We start from the raw sequence: 19,660 nt of genomic DNA, 5'->3' as shown, positions 1-19,660 counted from the left end.
TCTCACAGCGGTGAGTATGAAGATATCCGTCTTCTGGGTTGTTGCGCTGTGTAGTCTGGTCGATGTTAACCAACGTTTCAGAGGTCATACTGCCTCCGTCATCGCCCTGATGACGGAGGCAGTATGACCTCTGAAACGTTGGTTAACATCGACCAGACTACACAGCGCAACAACCCAGAAGACGGATATCTTCAAGTATGAACATATTAGAGCTACACTTCCACAATACACTTAGTGTCAATTGTCTTTTATCTGACTTGAGATACCGTATTCCTGTTCCTTCATGCCATCACACACATCGTGGCAGATAAAAAGGGAAGCCTGCCAGATGCAAGAAGGATGTACTGGACTTACCTTAAGGGCCGTCATGAGTTCAATTCATCCCCAGCAGTGTATGTCCAGGTTTCATACATTTTATAGAATTTAATCCTAATCTAAAATAAGTATGTGCACCTAATAAGTACTGCCATGTAAAATACTTTTAAAATTATAAAACTTATTCTATTCTAAATGTTATTTATTTAACATCTGTTATCTGCCCACAAATGATTTAATCTCTGTGAACATTTACAGGTAAATCAGCATTGGTTCAATACGGCATTAAGCCTCATGAAAATAACACCATGTCCAAGCCAATATATTTTATATTACTCTAATCACAAAAAGACACACATTTCTTTAACAGGAAATACTTTCAATTACTATTCATACTATAAACAAAAAAGATTAAAACATATCAGTTTTCTAAAATAACATTTTTAAAATGCCACGATATAAATATTAAAATGGCAAGGTCATGACCTGCATAGTTTTCACAGTAATCGGACATCCACAGCAAGTGTCTTTTATCAGCATCGTTCAAGGGAACTGTTGACATAATAAAATGTCACTAGAATTACTGTCATGTTTAGGAAAGTCTTTGAAACTTCCATTATATTTTTCATTTATCTACTGGGAACCTCTGAATGCTTAAAAATTAAAGTGGCAGAGAAACTGCCGACAGGGAGACCAAGAACTAGGTGGAGACACCAAGGGGGATATATACAAACAGATTAGAGAAATAATGAACTCAACAGGACTACTCAGATAAGATGGGAGGCTCTACCAGGAGACCCACAAAGTGAAAATATCAACTGATATCTTTGAATATTTACTGCAATTTCTAAGGTTGTCTCCTCTTTACTGAAATTTCTAGCTGCACACATGAAAGAAATGAAAGCATACTTTCTTGTACATCCACTACAAAATTAAGTGGCTGGTATGTGAGTGCGTAATGGCATTTGTTTACAGTGCTGCAAGTTGAATTGAGTATTTTTCTGTGTACTGTGTCATGTTGTTATATAAAATGGTCAAATGAAGATTAACAATTTCTATTTTGAAAAAAAAAGTACAGAAAATATCCCTTCCAAGGATTAACAAATAGAAATATATGTACAGAACGTGTGCTGTTCAGAATAACTTATGCAGTATAAAGTACAGTCCATCGGCCAGGAGAAAATCCCTGCGGAGGGGGAAGGCAGTTCTGGTGCGGTGCAAGGGGAATGTTTACTACCAGGTGGACTACAGGCTGCTATTTGTCGGAAGTATGACACGCCAGAGAATTACACTACTACATACAGACTGAAAACATCAAGAAGTTAAGAGTAGCGTGTAGTGAGTGCACCTGTACTGTGTTCTGTGGGTGTTGTGATAATATTCTAGATTAAATCGCTGTGCCGCTGTGAGGCAATCTCAAAGCTATACCCATTAGAACACATGAAAGCCTTGTGACTGTTCTTCGTTCAGTGGTTGTGGAACGAATGCTTTCAAGATGGCTAGTAGCGACTCGTCACTCACCGCGAAATCTTGCGCATGCACGTATATCGAATTCCTAGCAGGGATTTTCTCCTGGTCTGTGGACAGTGCCATTTGTTACTCAGGTGAAAAGCTTTGACAAGGAAATCTCATGACAGCAAGAAATTCACCAGTTGAAATGTACAATACGCTACAATATGCTAAGTTAGAGCCTTATATTTTTTTACAAGGTCCGTATGTTCTCCCAACAATGTTCACCTACACTGCTAAACATCGTAGCTTTTCTGCTGAGTAACAGACAATATATCCTTTCCTGCCATAATAAGTTATACTGGACAATTCAACAGAGATTGAACACTTGACACATCAAAGCTGATCAATGTTAATAAATTTAACATTGCTAATGCACACTAAAAGGAAAAATATGCTTAATAAATGTAAAGCATGTGAGAGCATAAATGTTCCAATCTCATCTGACCTACAGTGATGACCAAGAACAATGTATACCTCAAAGAAGACTTACCTCACTGATAACACAGTAATAAACAGCTACAAGAATTTACAGAGTCTCAAAACATACAAATAGAAAAGTAAAAAGTTTTATGGGTTCCGCTGCCAAGAGCTTCAACAGGAAACAAAAGAATGCTCAGATTCTTACCTCTCTTGTTTCTTTTTGTTCTTAGCAAAAACAGTACAAATCATGCAGCAGACTAACAACAGGTAAAATGTTTAAAAAAACCTCCAATAAGACTTCGTACTGTTATAGTAATGGAAGTCAATAAATTAATGACCAACCGTGGGTCATTTTTATAGAAGGGGGAACTAGACATCAGTTGTGAACAAAGGGAAATTCACACACAATCAGAACTGAGGAGAGAAATAATATTTCAAGACCTGTAGCTATAAAAATGTAAATTCTCCTTCGACAGGACTCAGCATGTTTAAGAAAGTCCATACCTATTAGGAGAATATCACTTCTAGAACTGCATCGCACAGACCCTCTGACATCAATTCTCAAAACACAGGACATACTCTTGAGAATAAAATCCAGTTTCTACGATAATCTCATCTTACCGCCAATACTCCAAAACAACTCTGGCAACGCAAGCATGGCTGTCTACATACAACTCACTACCTTCTGGTAATCTCGTGGGGTTATTTTTGTGACCACCATTTTACAACCACATTTGTTAGACTCAAAGCTGCAGAAATAAAAAAAAAATAGAGTCCAAATCCCAATCACTGAAACTGGATTCCCACTCCAACCGAGATTCACATCCGTGATCCTTTCTGCTGCAAAACCTGTTGAAAGATTATCACATTTTATTTTTTATGAAAAGTTCGACAGAACATGGCAGAGTACAGATTTGAACTTTGTTCATACATTCTTCATTACGACTCCTGCATATTTATTGTGTTTATATTCTGTGCTTTCTAACGCAGTTGTACAAAACACCACGCTTTCTGTTAATCATCGGTGGTTTGTTGAAAATCAATTTCATTTTTGGGATGAAAGTATTGCTTGCCGTTAATTATTTTACTCTGAAGGGGGAAATGAAGATATCTGCAACCAGTTTAGTACATTTTCTAAAACTGATCCTTTGAAAACTATACCAACAAATTTTCACTACACACACATTCTCCTTTCAAGCTGCAGAAGTGGTGTATGATTTGTAAAGACGAATTACAATCTACTAAATAGAATCTGATCCAAAAGACAATTTACTAGTCATTCACAAAGAAGAAAGTTGTATCTAAAAACTCCATTATTCACAAAGTAACATGATTCATGGTGAATGTGGCAAATTTTAATTTTACGTTAAAAATAATTTCTGACAAATAACAAACAGAAAATTTTATTGTCCTTCACGACGGTTCCACTATGTTTGTATACAACAGAATATATTCATGCGCACACACGGCATCATAAAACAATAACATTTGCATAAATGGTTTATTTTCACGATTCTCAGCCCATCTGATCAGAAAAGCAACAATTTTAAAAATTTAAAAACAACGTGATTTTTCACTCTTGTGGTAGGCCATGCAGCACAGTCTGATTAATTAAGTTATGGATATCTGTCACATACTTACAAGATTAATGGCAAAGAGGCATGCTGCCTTAATACAAGCATTATCAAGGAGGAGCCACGAACCCACAAGAAATGCTTCCTCCGACATAACTTATTCAAGAAATTAAATTAAAAAAACCAAGACAATAAAAAATTATTTATACCATTAACATTCACACTTTACCTGCCCCTCTAATTTGTCACATCCCCAAACAGATCACTGAGTGTGATCATTAAAGACTTATTTTTTTAAAGTAAGAAAAGGAGAGATATAACACTGATTCACAAAAACCTTGTGCATGATATTCACATTTTACAAACTTTCAATAAATTCAAGAATTAATAACAATTATTACAACAAACTGCCCACAAATGATCTTATAAACCTAATCTGAGAATAGATAATTATGATTTTAATGATAACCTTAAAACTGTCTCAAAATAGTATTAAACACAATCCATTTAATAATAAGTGTCAGTGTAACAATTTACATTCTATTAAATTAACCTCCCTTCCACCCACTTGTCTGTAACAGAACTAAAAATGGCTTGGTGAAGTGCCGAGTTAACGGCGCTTAAAAGAAATTATGAAAGAAAGATTAGAAACCAAAGCAACTGAAAATCCAGCATGCTAAATTTGGTTCACATCCATTCTGTAATTAATGTTTCCTTGCATACAAGCATTCTCATGCAAATATATCTATTTACTACATAAGCAGACCACATAAAGTGCGTTGTGTAAGAATGTACTACTGAAGTGCCACATCACCAAAAGTAATTAACATTGCTGAATATTAAATTTCTTCACCTTTGCTCTGTCTGTTGGCTCCGTTTCTTTTGAACTGCGCACATTTATCCCATATTCCCGTGAGACCACACAAAGAAATTCTGCATGATCCTCATTCCCATAATTGTACTGTGACCCAATATTAATCAGCTGTAAGAGAAATATTACAACAATGGTAGATTAAAAAACACTCTATGTAATAGATTATCACCCGGATTTAAACCAAAACCACGTGAAATTCTGGAGATAGCTGTTATTAGTTATTTGGCACCAAAAATCCATGTCATTTAAACATATTGCGGGGAATAACTGACTAAAAATTTTGAAAGCAGCCATGACTACAATGCACCATATGCTATTGTGTAACTGATAAATTTGTTACGCATAAATATGTAGTAAATTTTGAAATGCAATACACAAAAGAAAAGTATAATTTCAAATGGTTATTATTAATATTATGGCTTGAAGAGTACAGATGTTGCAGGAGACATGACCTGATGATATTTCAAATGTGTCAAATAAGACAACCAAAAAATATATTGGTAAGTGGTCCTTTTGTGTGATGTTGGTACCACTGTGTCTGTCTAAAGCACCCACCTCGATTCAGGTAAACAGGATATCAGGAATGGGGTGGAAGGAGCTAGAATGGCAGGGGACAAAGTCATCACGCAGTGTCATATTAATTGATCATTCATTGTTATCTTTGGCCAGAAATGCAAAAAATGTTGAAAAATTTAACAAATAAGACTAAATTGGGGCTGGATATGGAATTTTCTGATCTATAACTTAGTCACTCATCAAAGACTGTCAAGCTCATGCTGTACTTCAATTTTACATGCACTTCATACTAGTTTACCTGCTCAAATTTCCAACCATCAGACATAGTTGAGACCATCTGTGTGAGTTCATCTTCATGACACTGTAATACTCTATACACTTGTTTCTTTGATTCTCTTGTATGTGGACCATCTCGATAACAAATGCGTTCTTTTACTAGATCGATGAGCTCTGTTATATTGTAGAACTCTGCTTCTTCTAAAACTCCTATAACAAAGAAAGTGTTTTGTGAAATTACAATTTGACTAAAACAACGATACTAACTTCTAAAGCAATACTGCACTTAACACTTACCTTCTTCTGTTAAATCTTTGTTTATGACAAGCTTTCCATGCCTTAAATAATTCAGAATCGGACTGAAGTATGTAGGATCCCTATCAATGAGGTATGCGCCTGTTTCATCCTAAAACATCAATTCAATTGTACAGACATCTGTTAACACAAGGTTAGTATTACAAATCTAATGTCCGAACAGTGGTTACCTCACCCTGTCTGAGATCAAATCCGAATCTTGGCACAGCCTGAAGAGAAACGAGTTAGGATCGCGAGAAAGCGTTGTTTTTGTTGTCAAAAAGTATGTACCTCCAACATTTAGACGAACCCACTGTTTACTTCGACTACGTGTAATAGCACTATTTTCGTCCACTTCATATAAATTCCTTTCGTTTACGTTCGCCATGACGGTAATCTGCTTTTTGGTATATTGTGAGAACTTTTTAGTTTTCTAGATTCAGAGCAACATTTAGCATTATATGACACATCAGAAAGTATAAAAGCATTATAACACTCGATAAATAAACAAGATACATAAAAAAGAATAATCGTACAGAGAAATTGCTTTTAAAATTACATGGCAACTACATCCGGGTTCGAGGTTTCTCATTTAAAATGTCGCGCCGGGTTCAAGTCTACCTTGATTTTGGGTTCGAGACTTTACAGTGCGGCCATCTTTAGTAGCATTACTTAGACATTTTGTAAGTTTTGTAAATATAGAGAGGCTACCAGTAGTCAATGTAAATGATACAATGCCAGTTAAAGTAGATATAGTTCCACCGCCTCCAGCAAATTCTAAGCAACCTGGTGTCACACGGTCCTTATTGTATAATGGTTCAAAGTTTCAGGGTCACCAAAAGTCTAAAGGAAATAGCTATGAAGTTGAAGTAGTTTTGCAGGTTAGTTTATCATATTTAGTTATTTGTGAAACCTCAGGTGAATATTGAAGTAGACCACCCGATCTAAGTATAGTAATAAGTGTTCTCTCATTTCAGCACGTGGACGAAGAAAATTCGTATCTTTGCGGTTATCTCAAGATAAAAGGGCTGACAGAAGAATTCCCAACCCTTACCACGTTTTTTGACGGTGAAATTATTAGTAAAAAGTATCCATTTTTAACAAGAAAATGGGATGCAGATGAAGATGTAGATAAAAAACATTGGGTAAGTTGATGCAGCAGTGTTGCATTATCAAAAGAAGAATTGGTTCTTGCATATATAGAATGAAAACTCCGGAACAAAAATGTATTTTATTTTATGAGTTACTGCTTAAATAAATTATTTCAATGTTTAAAATCCATATGTTTCTGTCGAAGAAGCATGTCTTTGGTAATTTTACATGAAGTGATAACTTACCTCAGTTAACTGCTAGATAAAGTATCGATCATGGCACAGGTTCTCCACCACATCACAACACTGTCTGTTATGCATAAAACTGAATTAGTCCCAACATAAACTATAGTGTATTAATTAATTGAGAACTTTATTGATACTGTAGCCTCTTTCTTAACAGAACCATCTAATCGTATCAGGGAAACCTTGATGAGGAAAAGAAAAACATTATGCCACTGCTCCACGTCAATTTAATATAGACTTGCATGGGCATGGAATACACTTCACCAGTTAAGTTATTCATGGAAAATCCAGCAACTCTTCCTCATTAAAGGTCATCCCCATACAAGTCTGTTTTCCTGTAATTTGACCAGGTAAAAATACAGAGCAGGCAACCAGAACTATTTTTTCCCACAACTCATGTTTTTCTGATTTGTCGGATTCAAACTTTGTAATAGCAGAGATTAGAGTAGGGTTGGTAGAAGGTAATGCATTTGCATTGTTTCATCCTCACTGAACTTTATGATTGAACAGTAAGAATCCTGTCTTTTGTGGAACCCAAATATCCATGTTCACGAGAGCCAAAAAAATAAAGTGAATTGAAAGATTTATTATTTCCATCCCCAGAAATTAAACCAACACACTCAACAAAATAAATAATATCAAATTCTGAACATGCTCAATAATAATCTCATCAAGGTACACATGATTGTAAAATTTAATAGGGTGCCAGGCACAGTCCAAATGCGTCCTATATATCGACTCTGACAAATGTGTGTTGTTACACATGATTGTGGTGAGTTCTGCTGCTAGTTTGATACACTGATATGCTACATCAAGTGGAGTGGAGCTACACACACAGTAGGAATCAGATCCTGCATGTCCAAGAATCAAGTCCATGCCTTCTCAATTGAAAATGTACATAGAATGGACACACACTACCAAGAACAAGACTTTATACTTATAAATTTGTGACACAGCTGAAACCTTGAGGTAATTATTCAGCTGAACTATCCTTAGGAATGGTTAATTTCCATTTTTTCATGTGCACAGTATCCAGTGGTTTCGATTTCATTGGAATTTGGGACAAAATGATTGCGTCTTTCAAGATTTGCAACAAATAAATCATTTTTAAATCCGAATTCTTCCATTCTGACAACTTTGTTCTCAGTGTCAAAAATTCCACAAAAAATGTCTCCCTTCAGTGTTCTAAGATGTAACAAATTGGGATAAGAAATTATATGGTCAACCTTTGTTTTACACTGGGGTTGCAGTTCCTGTGAATTTCTACTTGTACTGAAAATGCGTGAAACACGACAGCTGCCATTTTCATGTTAAGCCCGGAAAAGATTTAACCCAAAAAAAACAGGCTTTGAAATTTGGCCAAGGATAGGATACAGATGCTTCTTGTGATACTGAAGCAAAAACACAGATAACGAAAGAACATATAAAAATTCACCTATATACAAGAAAATCTGCCTTAAGTTTAAATTCTGCATTCACTGGTGTGAATGAAAGGTTATGTTTCTAGAGACTTACAGTGAAGAACTGGAAATTATAAGTGGTATCCATTGAAAATAATTTTAATTCTTTTTAAAAACTACCCCATCATTAATCTCTTTATCTTTATTCCTAACAGAGTAAATTTGGATCGTTCTACCAGTATGCAAAAACATTCAATTCCGACAGTTTTGACTACGAAGGCCTGAAAACAACAGACTACGTCTTTATGAGGTGGAAAGAGCACTTTCTTGTTCCTGACCACACAATCAAGGATATTAATGGAGCATCATTTGCAGGATTTTACTACATCTGTTTTCAGAAATCTGCAGCTACGATAGAAGGCTACTATTACCATAGGAGTTCGGAATGGTACGACTGTAAACTATGTGATAAGCTGTACCAACCCCAGCTCTGGTGTGTAGTAGGCATATATATACATATCATATTAATAAACTGCAAACCTTTTTCCTGGCCAAGCTTTGTGTGTCTGTAGTAATATGCCAACGTAACTAATCCTATTTTAAGCAACTGATATTTGTTAAAAGGTCAAATGGTACTTCGGACTACAGCATTTGCCCCAAAAATGGTGAGTGACACATTTGGGCACTGGACAGGAATATTATAGGACATTGCTGGCTACTTTTTGCTCTGTATGATTTTGAAGGGTTTCTCTCATGTTCCTGATTTGTACACAAACAGGAAAGATGATTTTCCTCAATAGATTAGTGTATGAAGAGTGGTAGTATTGATAAATTTCCCAGGGTTTATTGCCAAAGGAAGGAGGGTTTTTTTGAAACATGATGTACGTAGGGCAGTCAAAAAGTTCTCGGAATAGTGGTATAGCACGGTAATGGTAGGACATATGGCAACGCTTACCTAATCACCTTCAAATAGGACCCTTTCGCACACACAAACACTCGCTCCATCGATCCTGCCATTGCTGGAAGCACCGGCGGAAGGCTTCGTTTGGAATCTTCTGGAGTTTGGTCGTCGCATTCGACACCTCGCTGGTCGTGCAGCAATTCCTCGCCGAGAAAAGCATTCCCATCCACCGTACTCTCCGGATCTCGCTCCGAGTGACTTCTGGCTGTTCCCTACTCTGAAAATGGGCCTCAAGGGGACGCGTTTCGCAACCAAGGAGGACATCAAATCGAATGTGACGGCCGAACTCTGGAAGATTCCAAACGAAGCCTTCCACCGGTGCTTCCGACAATGGCAGGATCGATGGAGCAAGTGTGTGTGCGCGCAAGGGTCCTACTTTGACGGTGATTAGGTAAGCGTTACCATATGTCCTACCATTACAGTGCTATACCACAATTCCGGGAACTTTTTGACTGCCCCTCGTATATGATTTTGTACTTTCTCTCATAGCTTGAGTTGACAAAATTTTAAAATGATGGAATTTTAAACTTACTGCTATATTTAAGTAGGTGGTCATCTTAAAAAATTGTGTACCCCTAAGATTTTGGCTTCTGTGCAACATTACGGTACTTAATTACATATGCACTTTTAATGAAATGTGTTCTTTTCAGGTATCAGTCATTGACGCTGAGTCATGTTCCAGAACACAGCATACAGATCTACGAGTTCAGATGAAAGTAGAGCAAGAGAATTGATTTATTCGTGCCGAGATACGCGACACCTGTTACAAAACTGGACTTAATTTTGTACTACGAGGTGCAGAAGCAACTAACTGTAATTTGGTCAGTGATATTTAAGCAAACAGAATAGAATGGAATGATACATTGTTTTGCTAATCCCTTACTGGATAAATACATTCATTCGCTACAGAGCATGAGTGTGTTTTGTAAATTTCATGTTTGGAGAGTGACGAGCTGTTGTTGATCTTGATTTTAATTAACATTTTTAAGTTTAGTTCGTTTCTTTCACATCTTGATGTCAAGAAGTAAGAGTTAATTGTTGCATATTACTGAATTAAATGTACAGTAACAGCATGGTTCACAGTGCCCTGTCTTATCTGTGTTTATATAACCACATTATAAATACTATTCCAGAAATGTATGCAATCTGTAGCATAATACTCAAGAAGGTGCAAGTATTTTAAATTATGTGTGTAAATAGACTAGAATTTAGGTTGATTCAGTGTCGAACACATACTGAAATAAAAACTGGGAACATTTTGAAACATTTGTCTAGCATGTAATCAAGCATTATTTTGTGAATAATTTCCTCCGCTGACAGTGACAGGAGTGACTTTATTTCAGTATGACTTACAAAAGATTCTGTTTGAAAATGGGACTTTCCTTCCTCGTTCCCTAATCCTTTACAGACAACAACTGAACACGCTGTGCCTTTACTGCTGGCTGGTTTTATATTCATGTTTAAAATTCTGCATTTGGCACTAGTCGGAGGCTAGCCATTGTGCCACTGGTAGAGGACTGGGTGGGACCGAGAGCTGTTTTGAACATCACAGTGACATAATCAAAGCTGAGCTGATTGCCCGAGCATAATTTAGTTAACAACTGTAAACTTTTTTAGCCTCTTAATGTAGTAAAAGTACAAGGGCTCTATCCCTTCTAACATAGTAAAATGTGTTGTCATTTAAAATTTAAATACCCAATGTTGAGTGGATGTCGGCAGACCATCTACCTATACCCACAATGGAATCTAAGGATACAGAGGTCTAGTAACCCTCCCCCAAGAAAAAAAAAGGTAGGAGTTCAACAATATCTGCTCTGAAATGGGGAATACAATACCCAGACCTCAAGAGGAAACATTCAGCCTGATGCAGTACTCAAAGCAATCAAGACAAATTTCAGCATATCCATTACCATCAAACCAAAATTTGGTCTCTTATTACCTTTTATATTTTCCTGTAAATACTTTATTAAAAATTATTTAAAATCATTCGAGTCCAATTTCAAGTTTGCTTGGGCTCTATTCAGATGGAACATCCTGTTTACAGTTCTGAACTTCTAACCCAAAACTTCCACAAGCACCTTCTTTTTTCAACTTCCAATTTTTAAATAATATGTTTGCTACAGATTTAACAATAAATCTGATACTATTCTTCATAAAATATGATTCTGAGCAACTAGCTAGATTACTCACCAATATGATGGTGCAACTGTCATGTTGGTTGGGTGTAAGGGCAGATCGGGACATTACCTTGTGGAACACGGCTACATCCTTTCTGGTCCCTGCCAATTAACAGGATAACATGAACATCTTGCAACAACAGTGAAATAATTTGGTTAAGTGCAAATTAGGAATATTTCTGCTAATGAAACAGTTCAACAAGCTTTGGGTTCAAGCAAATTTAAATCGACAGTTGAAAGAACGAGATTGGAAAGTTTTACACTTTTGAGACGGACATTCCAAATATATTCTTCATGCAACATCACGTATGTCACATGATGAATATACCAATTTAGTAGTAAAATGAGAAACCTTAACATGACAGAAGCATGGAAAGTTCGTTTTCATTACAATTTGATGTTGACCCATCATTATATAATAAGACACCAGGAATTCAGTACTGACATTTATTATGAAATAAAAGGGAATCAGCTCTTATTAGGGCAGGTCTTATCTCTACTTGGTATATTTAGCTACGGTGTTAGTGAGGTTAGGTTTCAAATATACCAGAAGACTTGTAAAAAAGTTAAAAGTCAACAGATTACAGCACTACAGCTAAAACAATTCAAAGTATTTAAATTACTTCAAGAAGTCATGTATTTTCAGTGAAATATTTACCTTCCCTGCATAACGTAAGGGTCATGGAGACTGCATCGCTCAATCGGAACAAGTGGCATATCAGCAGTAATTTCTTCTTATTCTTGTTGATGCTACAGGCTGATCTGAAGCTTGGTACACACTACTGAAGGAGTTTTCTATATCCTTATTAAGACAAGAGGACTCCTTGACCACAGGATGAGACAGCTGCAAGGTATCCACCATCATAGGACAACACAGTAAAATGAAAAAAATGTCCATGTCCTGACTGGGGTGTAAACCCACAATCCTAAAGGATACAGCCAAGATCATGCAACCACCACACTCAACAAATCACTCTTCTGTTCTCAGACACAAATTCCACTTTCATTTTCACTGAAAGAAATCAAGATTCTCAAATTTGGGTGCTTCTTAACAATATGAATATAAGGTTCATAAACAAATCTATATGAAAGATTTTAAGCAGGCATTAACCATCAAACAATACTGTAAACTGAATTTACAAATTTTCCACAAACTTATTTTGACATATATTTAGGCCAGCTTTTTGTTATAACATTTCACTCAGTTGATCAGAACACCCCAGTTGTAACAATTTCTTTACTTGCTCTATCTAGAAGAAAAATAAATACCATGAAAATTACAGAGATGCTATTTTACAAGTTAATAACATTTATAAATTCACAAATATACAAATTCACATAAAACTAAATATTTAAATACTATACGAAAATCATTTAAAAAGCACATCTCTGGAAATATTTCATCATGTAAATACCTAGGAATAAGAAGACATTAGATTTGCAATCAAATTATGTGAAGATTTCTCTGGTGATTGATAAGAATCCTTTCAGTCAAAATAAAATACATTCAATGCAAAGCCTTCTTACCAAGCACCAATGAAATTAATTCAGTTTGAAAACATCTATTTTCTTATGTGCTTTCAAGACACCAGGTACAGATTTGCAAGAAAAGATCGAGTGAAAGGAAGGAGTTACATAACAAGGAACTTTCTGGACTTTCATTAGGGTGATGAAGTGAAGATTATGAGGAGCTGGACACAAAAGTTAGAACTCTGTTGAGGAACCTTGGTGAAAAATAACCACTTTGAAGGCATAGTGAGGATGTTACTAAACTTACTATCAAGACATGTTTAGAGAACTGACTGAACTGGTTCACCGTCATCTACTGGCAGGATTTAGCGTTGAACGCTATGGTATTATTACTAGTGAGCTAGTTTCCTTAAGAGAAGAGACTGTCGTGTCAATTCTAAACCTCTGTGCTCCTATGGATTATCAGACTAAATTTGGAATGTAACAGCATTCTAACAAATCAGTCTAAGTCCCATGGGCTCAAATCTACTAGTTTATAGATGATCCAATGAATCAGTCATGCTGACTCCTTTAACTTCCGAGCAGCTCGCAAAGTGAAGGAATCCACATCTGAGATAAAGTAGGCAAGAGAACATCTGCCACAATCCACTTATAGAATTATAAGAATAATCTCTAGCAAAGAAATATCTGTTTTACTTTGTTTATATGATGACTCTGCAACAACTTCAAAGTTCAGGAATACAGAATTAAGGTCGTCAAATACAGCAATTATGGCGTCTCAGACACTGCTGTAGAAATTATGGAAAACAACAGAAGAAAATTTGTCTTAGCAGGTCTCCAGCCAAGATATGAACTGGATGTCAATTTATCTATGAAACTGGAGGGCTGACAACCATACAGACATTCTTAATATCAATATGTTAGTTCACATATTCACAGTTAAGTCAACAAATTGTACACTCAGAACTGGTGTCAGGAAAAATTATTTTCTGTGGGCAGTATGGAGACAGGTAGATGAAAGATTCGTAAGTTATTTAATGACACTGTGTCAATGGCAGAGATCATATGGTATTTAATCAGGCAAGAGGAATATTTAGTTGATTTCCAACGTAAATTGCAATGCTTATTTAAAAACAGTTATGTAATAATGCCATAATTATAATAGAACAAGTAGGAAGGGTTCGGTACCAGAGATTATTAGCTGAGATAACCACATAATGTTCAGTACCTGCAAATGGATATTTGTGGATTCTTAAATGGAACTATATATGAAGTATCCAATTAAGGGATATGCAAATCTTCATTCATAATACAGTTAATTTTATGGTTTTCAAAACATTAGTGTGTCCCTTTTACAACATTTACAATGGACAAGGCAGGCGTGTTAAATTAAAGCCCCTAAGAAAATAAAATAACACCCAAGAGTCAATTAATGACCTCTACCAAAGTTATTATTAGCTGAAGATTTCTGTCTTCTGGGTTATTGCGCTGTGTAGTCTGGTCGATGTTAACCAACGTTTCAGAGGTCATACGTTGGTTAACATCGACCAGACTACACAGCGCAATAACCCAGAAGACAGAAATCTTCATATTCACCGCTGTGAGAACCTCAAGTCTTACATTATTATTAGCTATTAACTCCAACATGGAAAATAATAACTGAAATCTCAAATACATTCCCCCCCATGTAGTTACTACATTCTGAATTATATATAAAAGTTTTATAATTTAACTTTCACAGAAAGAGACTACTGATCATTGAAAGAGAAGCTAATAAAAATGTTTCCAAACACTGGTATTATAACCTAAAAATATATGGGGAAACATAATATTCACTTATGACTACTGAACTGTGAACATCAATGCATTTGCATGTTGTTATGAAGCAGATTCATATAGTTCAAGTTCCAAAAAACTAAGAAAACTGCAATTTCGTGTACAACCTACATTAATAACATAAGCAAAATAAAAGTATAACAATAATAATAATAATCCTCACAAAACTATATAATACATGTAACACATTAAAAACAAAATGTATTTCAGAAATAGCTGCTGCACTATGTACCTCAGGGGCAAGGTTTGTCTCGGGTACATAGAAGTAAATACCCTATAAAGTGGTGAATAGATGGAATAATAATTTAATAAAAACTATTCCATTGAACTTATTTAAAACTACATAAGATAACTGCCGTGTAACATCATAGCTGTACAGTATGGAACAAAACAAAAACAACATATTTTCATGTCAATCAATTTATATACATATATTTACACATAATTCAATCTTTCATGTTTAAATAAAACATAAAATTCATTGGTAAAAACTGTCACTTATAATTTCTGCAAATTTAATTATGTAAATATTGAAATGAGGTAGCCTAGAAATTCACCTCTTTATGCTTTACAGCTGTAATTCAAACTACTGGGTGCATTACAATTTCTGCGTTGAAAGTTATGCCTGCAAATAACAGTGAACAACACAAGTGACAAGGGACACTTCAAATATGACATACTGGTATTTAAAAACATATACAGTTTGACGTTTGTACATACATTATGCAAAATTCTCATTCTTGATAGTCAGGCTCTTTTCATAAAGTGTTATAAAATCAAAGATCTGTTCAATGATGTGTTAGTCTCCAAACAAGTACCAACATATATGCAATAACTCCAACATCTGTACTGCGGTCCTAAATTCCGATCAGTTTAACAATTTCAAACATAAAATTAATCAAAGATCAACTGAGCTTAAAATGCACACTGCTGTACTTCACTTCACAATTTTATGCACACTCACACGTTTTAGTATAAAATTAGGAACAAATAAATCTTTGTACACTTCCATATGTATGTACAAACAGAAGGGGATAGCAGCAATATAAAATCCATTGTGGCTCGGCAAGAATAATTCTCTGTCATTGCTACATGAGATGCGATCAGCAGGAAGACAAGACACTGTGCCCCTTGGAAGAAATTTCATCAGTGTGACATGAAGATCAGAGAGTAAAAACCTGTCTACAGATCTGATGATTAATGGTTTACTTTGTTGAAAACTTATTACTTGTATGAAGACGGCTGTCTTCTGGATTTCTGCACCATGACAGACAATGCAGAAATAAATTCAAAATGGAATATGAAAATACAATAAATAAAGTTTCTTTATGTTACTTCTGCACTGTAGAACTTAATTTTCAATTTGTCAAATAAGTCGAAAGAATCTACAGTAAGTTTCATTAATGACAAATCAAAATTTTATAAACATGAGCAGACAGTGGCAAATGTAGAAGGATTTCAGAAGAATCTGCAGAAGTCACTGGAATATACAATTTAGTATAATGATGCTACTGCCTACCATTTTAAATTTCCAACTAGATAAACAATCTTGTAAACGAAGGAAACTGTATTAGCTGCACTTTCGTATGCAGATTACACCACACTTCTCTCATACAATATCCGAGCATGATTAAAAGTGCACAAGAATTTTATACAGACTGTAATTCAACAGAGGAACTGCTACTGTGTGAAGAGGAAATGCACAAGGGTCCGTCTATTTCACATTCACCTATGTTTCTCCTCTGAAATAAACCAAAATCGTTCAACATAAAGATGGATATTACAGTTCTCTGTCTCTAGTTTTACCCATCATGAAATTAAAGCTGTTAAAATACTTACCCACAGCACAAGAAATGTATGTTAAAAAAACGATATCACATACAATGCACAAAGTCTGTAAATACCACAACCAAACCAAAGACTTAGATGATGAGGCAGGACCTGTTAGACCTGTCATAATCTAATCTGGTCAAAGCTTAGATGCCAGATTTCTATATTGCATGTAATTCAAGACTGTAATATATGCAAAATATTAAACAGTTAACACTTTTTGTTTTATGTTCTAACCACGATCTTGCATTACTTAAATTTTTTAAGAACAGACTAACAATTCTTGCATGGCATCTGAAAATGATTACGGCAACAAGGCTTAATGATATTTGGTAGCTGCCAAGTACTTCAGCAACATCCACATAAATGTTCTGGAACCTGGCACAACAGAACACTTTCACACTAAAAAATCACATTCGCTCCTACTATGGAATTATGACGTTTCAAGACGTCAGTAGTATGTTAGTGTAGTTGCCATGTTATGAAGCTGGAATATGGCAACAACATACTAGTACTGCTGTTATGGCAGCTCAATAGAGTAGTAGCACTAACCTGAAGTATACTTAATTCAGAGTACTGTAGGATTAGAAACGTGTTTCTCAGCGTTTTCAATGACACACCAATTAATGGTATGGTTCAGTGGTTGATATTCCTGCTTTGTACTTCAAAGGCACTAGGTTCAATACAATGCCTAATTTACTATTCAAAAATCATCTTTCCATTTGAGACTACGCAGCTGAGAAAGCAACTCTGAATAAATTTGGAAGTTTCATGTCATGTTCCTACTCCAACACCAAGAAATGTCATGGGGGTCCACTTACATAATATTTATGGTTTCGGCATCGGATTTTGAAACTTTAAATTTATGCATTCTCTGTAGAAAATGCACAAAATGAGGCTGTGTCATTCTGTCCGTCCACATGCATGTTTCATCTCCAAAACAGATTCAGAAATTAGACATTGTACATGTCAGGAAACATCACATTAGTCCAGAACAGTCCAGTACAAATGCCTACGTTATATGAATGTTAAATAAAACTATCAAATTTCCAAAAATGGCTTATCATGCAAAAAAATGTGTACGTTTATATTATTTACTTTATTTGTTCTTGGTATATTTAACACATTTACTGCTGCTTGAAGCACGTAAGTCATGCATCTCCAACTCCGAGCAGTGATAACTCACATGCACAACATGGAAGTCTCGGCAGCTCTGCCTGTCTGAACTGATCAACAGTGCAGTTTAGTTTTATCTCACGGCAGTGGCACTAAGATTGTGACTCATGGTGTATGAGCTTCTCTAAGTTATATAATGTGACAAAATACATGAAAAATTAAGTATGTTTCTCTGTGCTGTGGATTAGCTTTACCAACAACAGATCTGCATCTAAAAAAAATAATACCAACTGATAAGAAATGCTGCATATACTGATTGAAATGCAAAGATCGTAGCCTACCTAAACTCGTGTTATAACCCTACCAGCTGAAAAATAATATATACATGGTGTTTCTGAAACACAAAGCACCACTTTAGAGGTGCGTTCTGTGCACAAAAACAATCAGAAATGTCTCTGTATCCTTAGACACTTGATTTTAGATCTATGGCCCACAAGATCACCTGACTTTAGGGCATTGTGTACGCTATGCCAGAATACAACCGAGAGTAGAAGACAGATGTGAGTTAACATGCCTGGAATTTTTGAGTATGTGCGATAATCGCTAATGAGATGCAGTGTGTTGTGTGGAAAAAGGACATCTTTAACATTCTTTTGTAACTTTTCAAAATAGTATGTAATGTTGGAATCAGTGATTTTAAAACAAACACTTTCCTGTGGATATGTTTATATTTTTTCATCTGTCTTCTTCCAAAATAAAATGCGAGGACCTGTGTTTACACAATTTTTTTGTTTTTGTTTTTGTGCACAGAACATGTCCCTAAAGTGGTGTCATGTATTTCAGAAATGCCCTGTGTGTGTGTGAAAAACAAGACAGAATCCCTTCCTGTCTCTCAAATGTAACTATTTCTTCAGCATTTGTACACATTAATTCCCTTATTTTTGGCACTGCCAGTTTGGTTTACATAAAGAAAGTTACAATATCTGTACCCATTTCTGCTACTGACAAAGAATAACAATATGAATTATTATTAGTATTAACAGTCACTAGCAAGTATAATACACAAATATTACAATGGACGGTAATAATATATTGAAAAAATATGATCAGATTTTGCAAATGCAAGATTGTGAAATGGATGGATTTACAAGTGATAATTTTGGACAAAAGTATCAAAAATGTTACATACTATTCAGAAAATACGAAATCTAAGACCAAGCACTTACTCATTAAGTCACATGTAAACTGACAAGAAAATGTGATAAAATTTTTTGTATACAGATATGCATCAACAAGAGTGATGTTGGCAGCACCTACAACCTGAACAGAAAACAGAAGCCGCCAGCTGAACAATAATATTTTACCTTTAGGTTAGGTTAAAGTACAGCGGTCTCTCACTTATCCGAGAGTGGATTAACCAAGGTCTATCTGACATAAACAAAAATTAATTTTGAAAATCTGTTGTAAAAATTATTGTTTAAGAAGAAAACAATAAATACAACAATTTTGTATCATTTAATGTATTAACATAAATCAATTTTTGCTAAAATCTGAAATTTACTATAGAATGTTATTACTATTCATTGGAATTCTTTTTAAAAATAGCTGGTATGTAATGTATTAAATTTTATATAAAATCCTTTTTTATTGGTAAATCTTTTAAAAATTTAGTGGTGTATGTCTGTAAATAAACTCATATACTTTTTACATTTGCATGTTGTTCTGTATTTCTTGCAGATTATCTGGGCTTTC

General features: G+C 35.2%; 2 protein-coding genes across 5 annotated transcripts; one reads left to right on the top strand and one right to left on the bottom strand.

The window, feature by feature from the left end:
* Positions 1-531: 531 nt before the first annotated feature.
* On the bottom strand, positions 532-6,298 carry inc (BTB/POZ domain-containing protein inc). The gene is made up of 5 exons (XM_022064975.2): positions 5,978-6,298; positions 5,785-5,893; positions 5,510-5,697; positions 4,675-4,803; positions 532-3,096 (listed from the first exon to the last, which is right to left on the bottom strand). The coding sequence occupies exons 1-5, from the start codon at positions 6,167-6,169 to the stop codon at positions 3,067-3,069; spliced, it is 648 nt and encodes a 215-aa protein (XP_021920667.1). The 5' UTR covers positions 6,170-6,298; the 3' UTR covers positions 532-3,066.
* Positions 6,299-6,400: 102 nt separating this feature from the next.
* LOC110830271 (glucose-induced degradation protein 4 homolog) lies at positions 6,401-19,615 on the top strand. Of its 4 annotated transcripts, none has more exons than XR_002543211.2 (5): positions 6,401-6,662; positions 6,759-6,926; positions 8,734-9,011; positions 10,130-10,300; positions 19,190-19,615. XR_002543211.2 is itself a non-coding variant. In XM_022064973.2 (4 exons), the coding sequence occupies exons 1-4, from the start codon at positions 6,516-6,518 to the stop codon at positions 10,191-10,193; spliced, it is 657 nt and encodes a 218-aa protein (XP_021920665.1). In that variant the 5' UTR covers positions 6,401-6,515; the 3' UTR covers positions 10,194-10,747. The 4 variants fall into 4 exon arrangements, 2 of the variants coding, with proteins under 2 accessions (XP_021920665.1, XP_021920666.1); XR_015532587.1 differs by lacking the exon at positions 19,190-19,615 and adding an exon at positions 12,413-16,300; XM_022064973.2 differs by lacking the exon at positions 19,190-19,615 and having other exon boundaries at positions 10,130-10,747.
* The last annotated feature ends 45 nt before the right edge of the window (positions 19,616-19,660 follow it).

Source organism: Zootermopsis nevadensis, unplaced genomic scaffold (genome assembly GCF_977971745.1).
Source record: "Zootermopsis nevadensis isolate Lab colony 2312 unplaced genomic scaffold, Znev_1.0 Znev_ptg000061l, whole genome shotgun sequence".
Taxonomy (NCBI): Eukaryota; Metazoa; Arthropoda; class Insecta; order Blattodea; family Termopsidae; genus Zootermopsis; species Zootermopsis nevadensis.
Note: the sequence above shows the minus strand (reverse complement) of the source record. Positions and strands in the feature narration are given on the sequence as shown.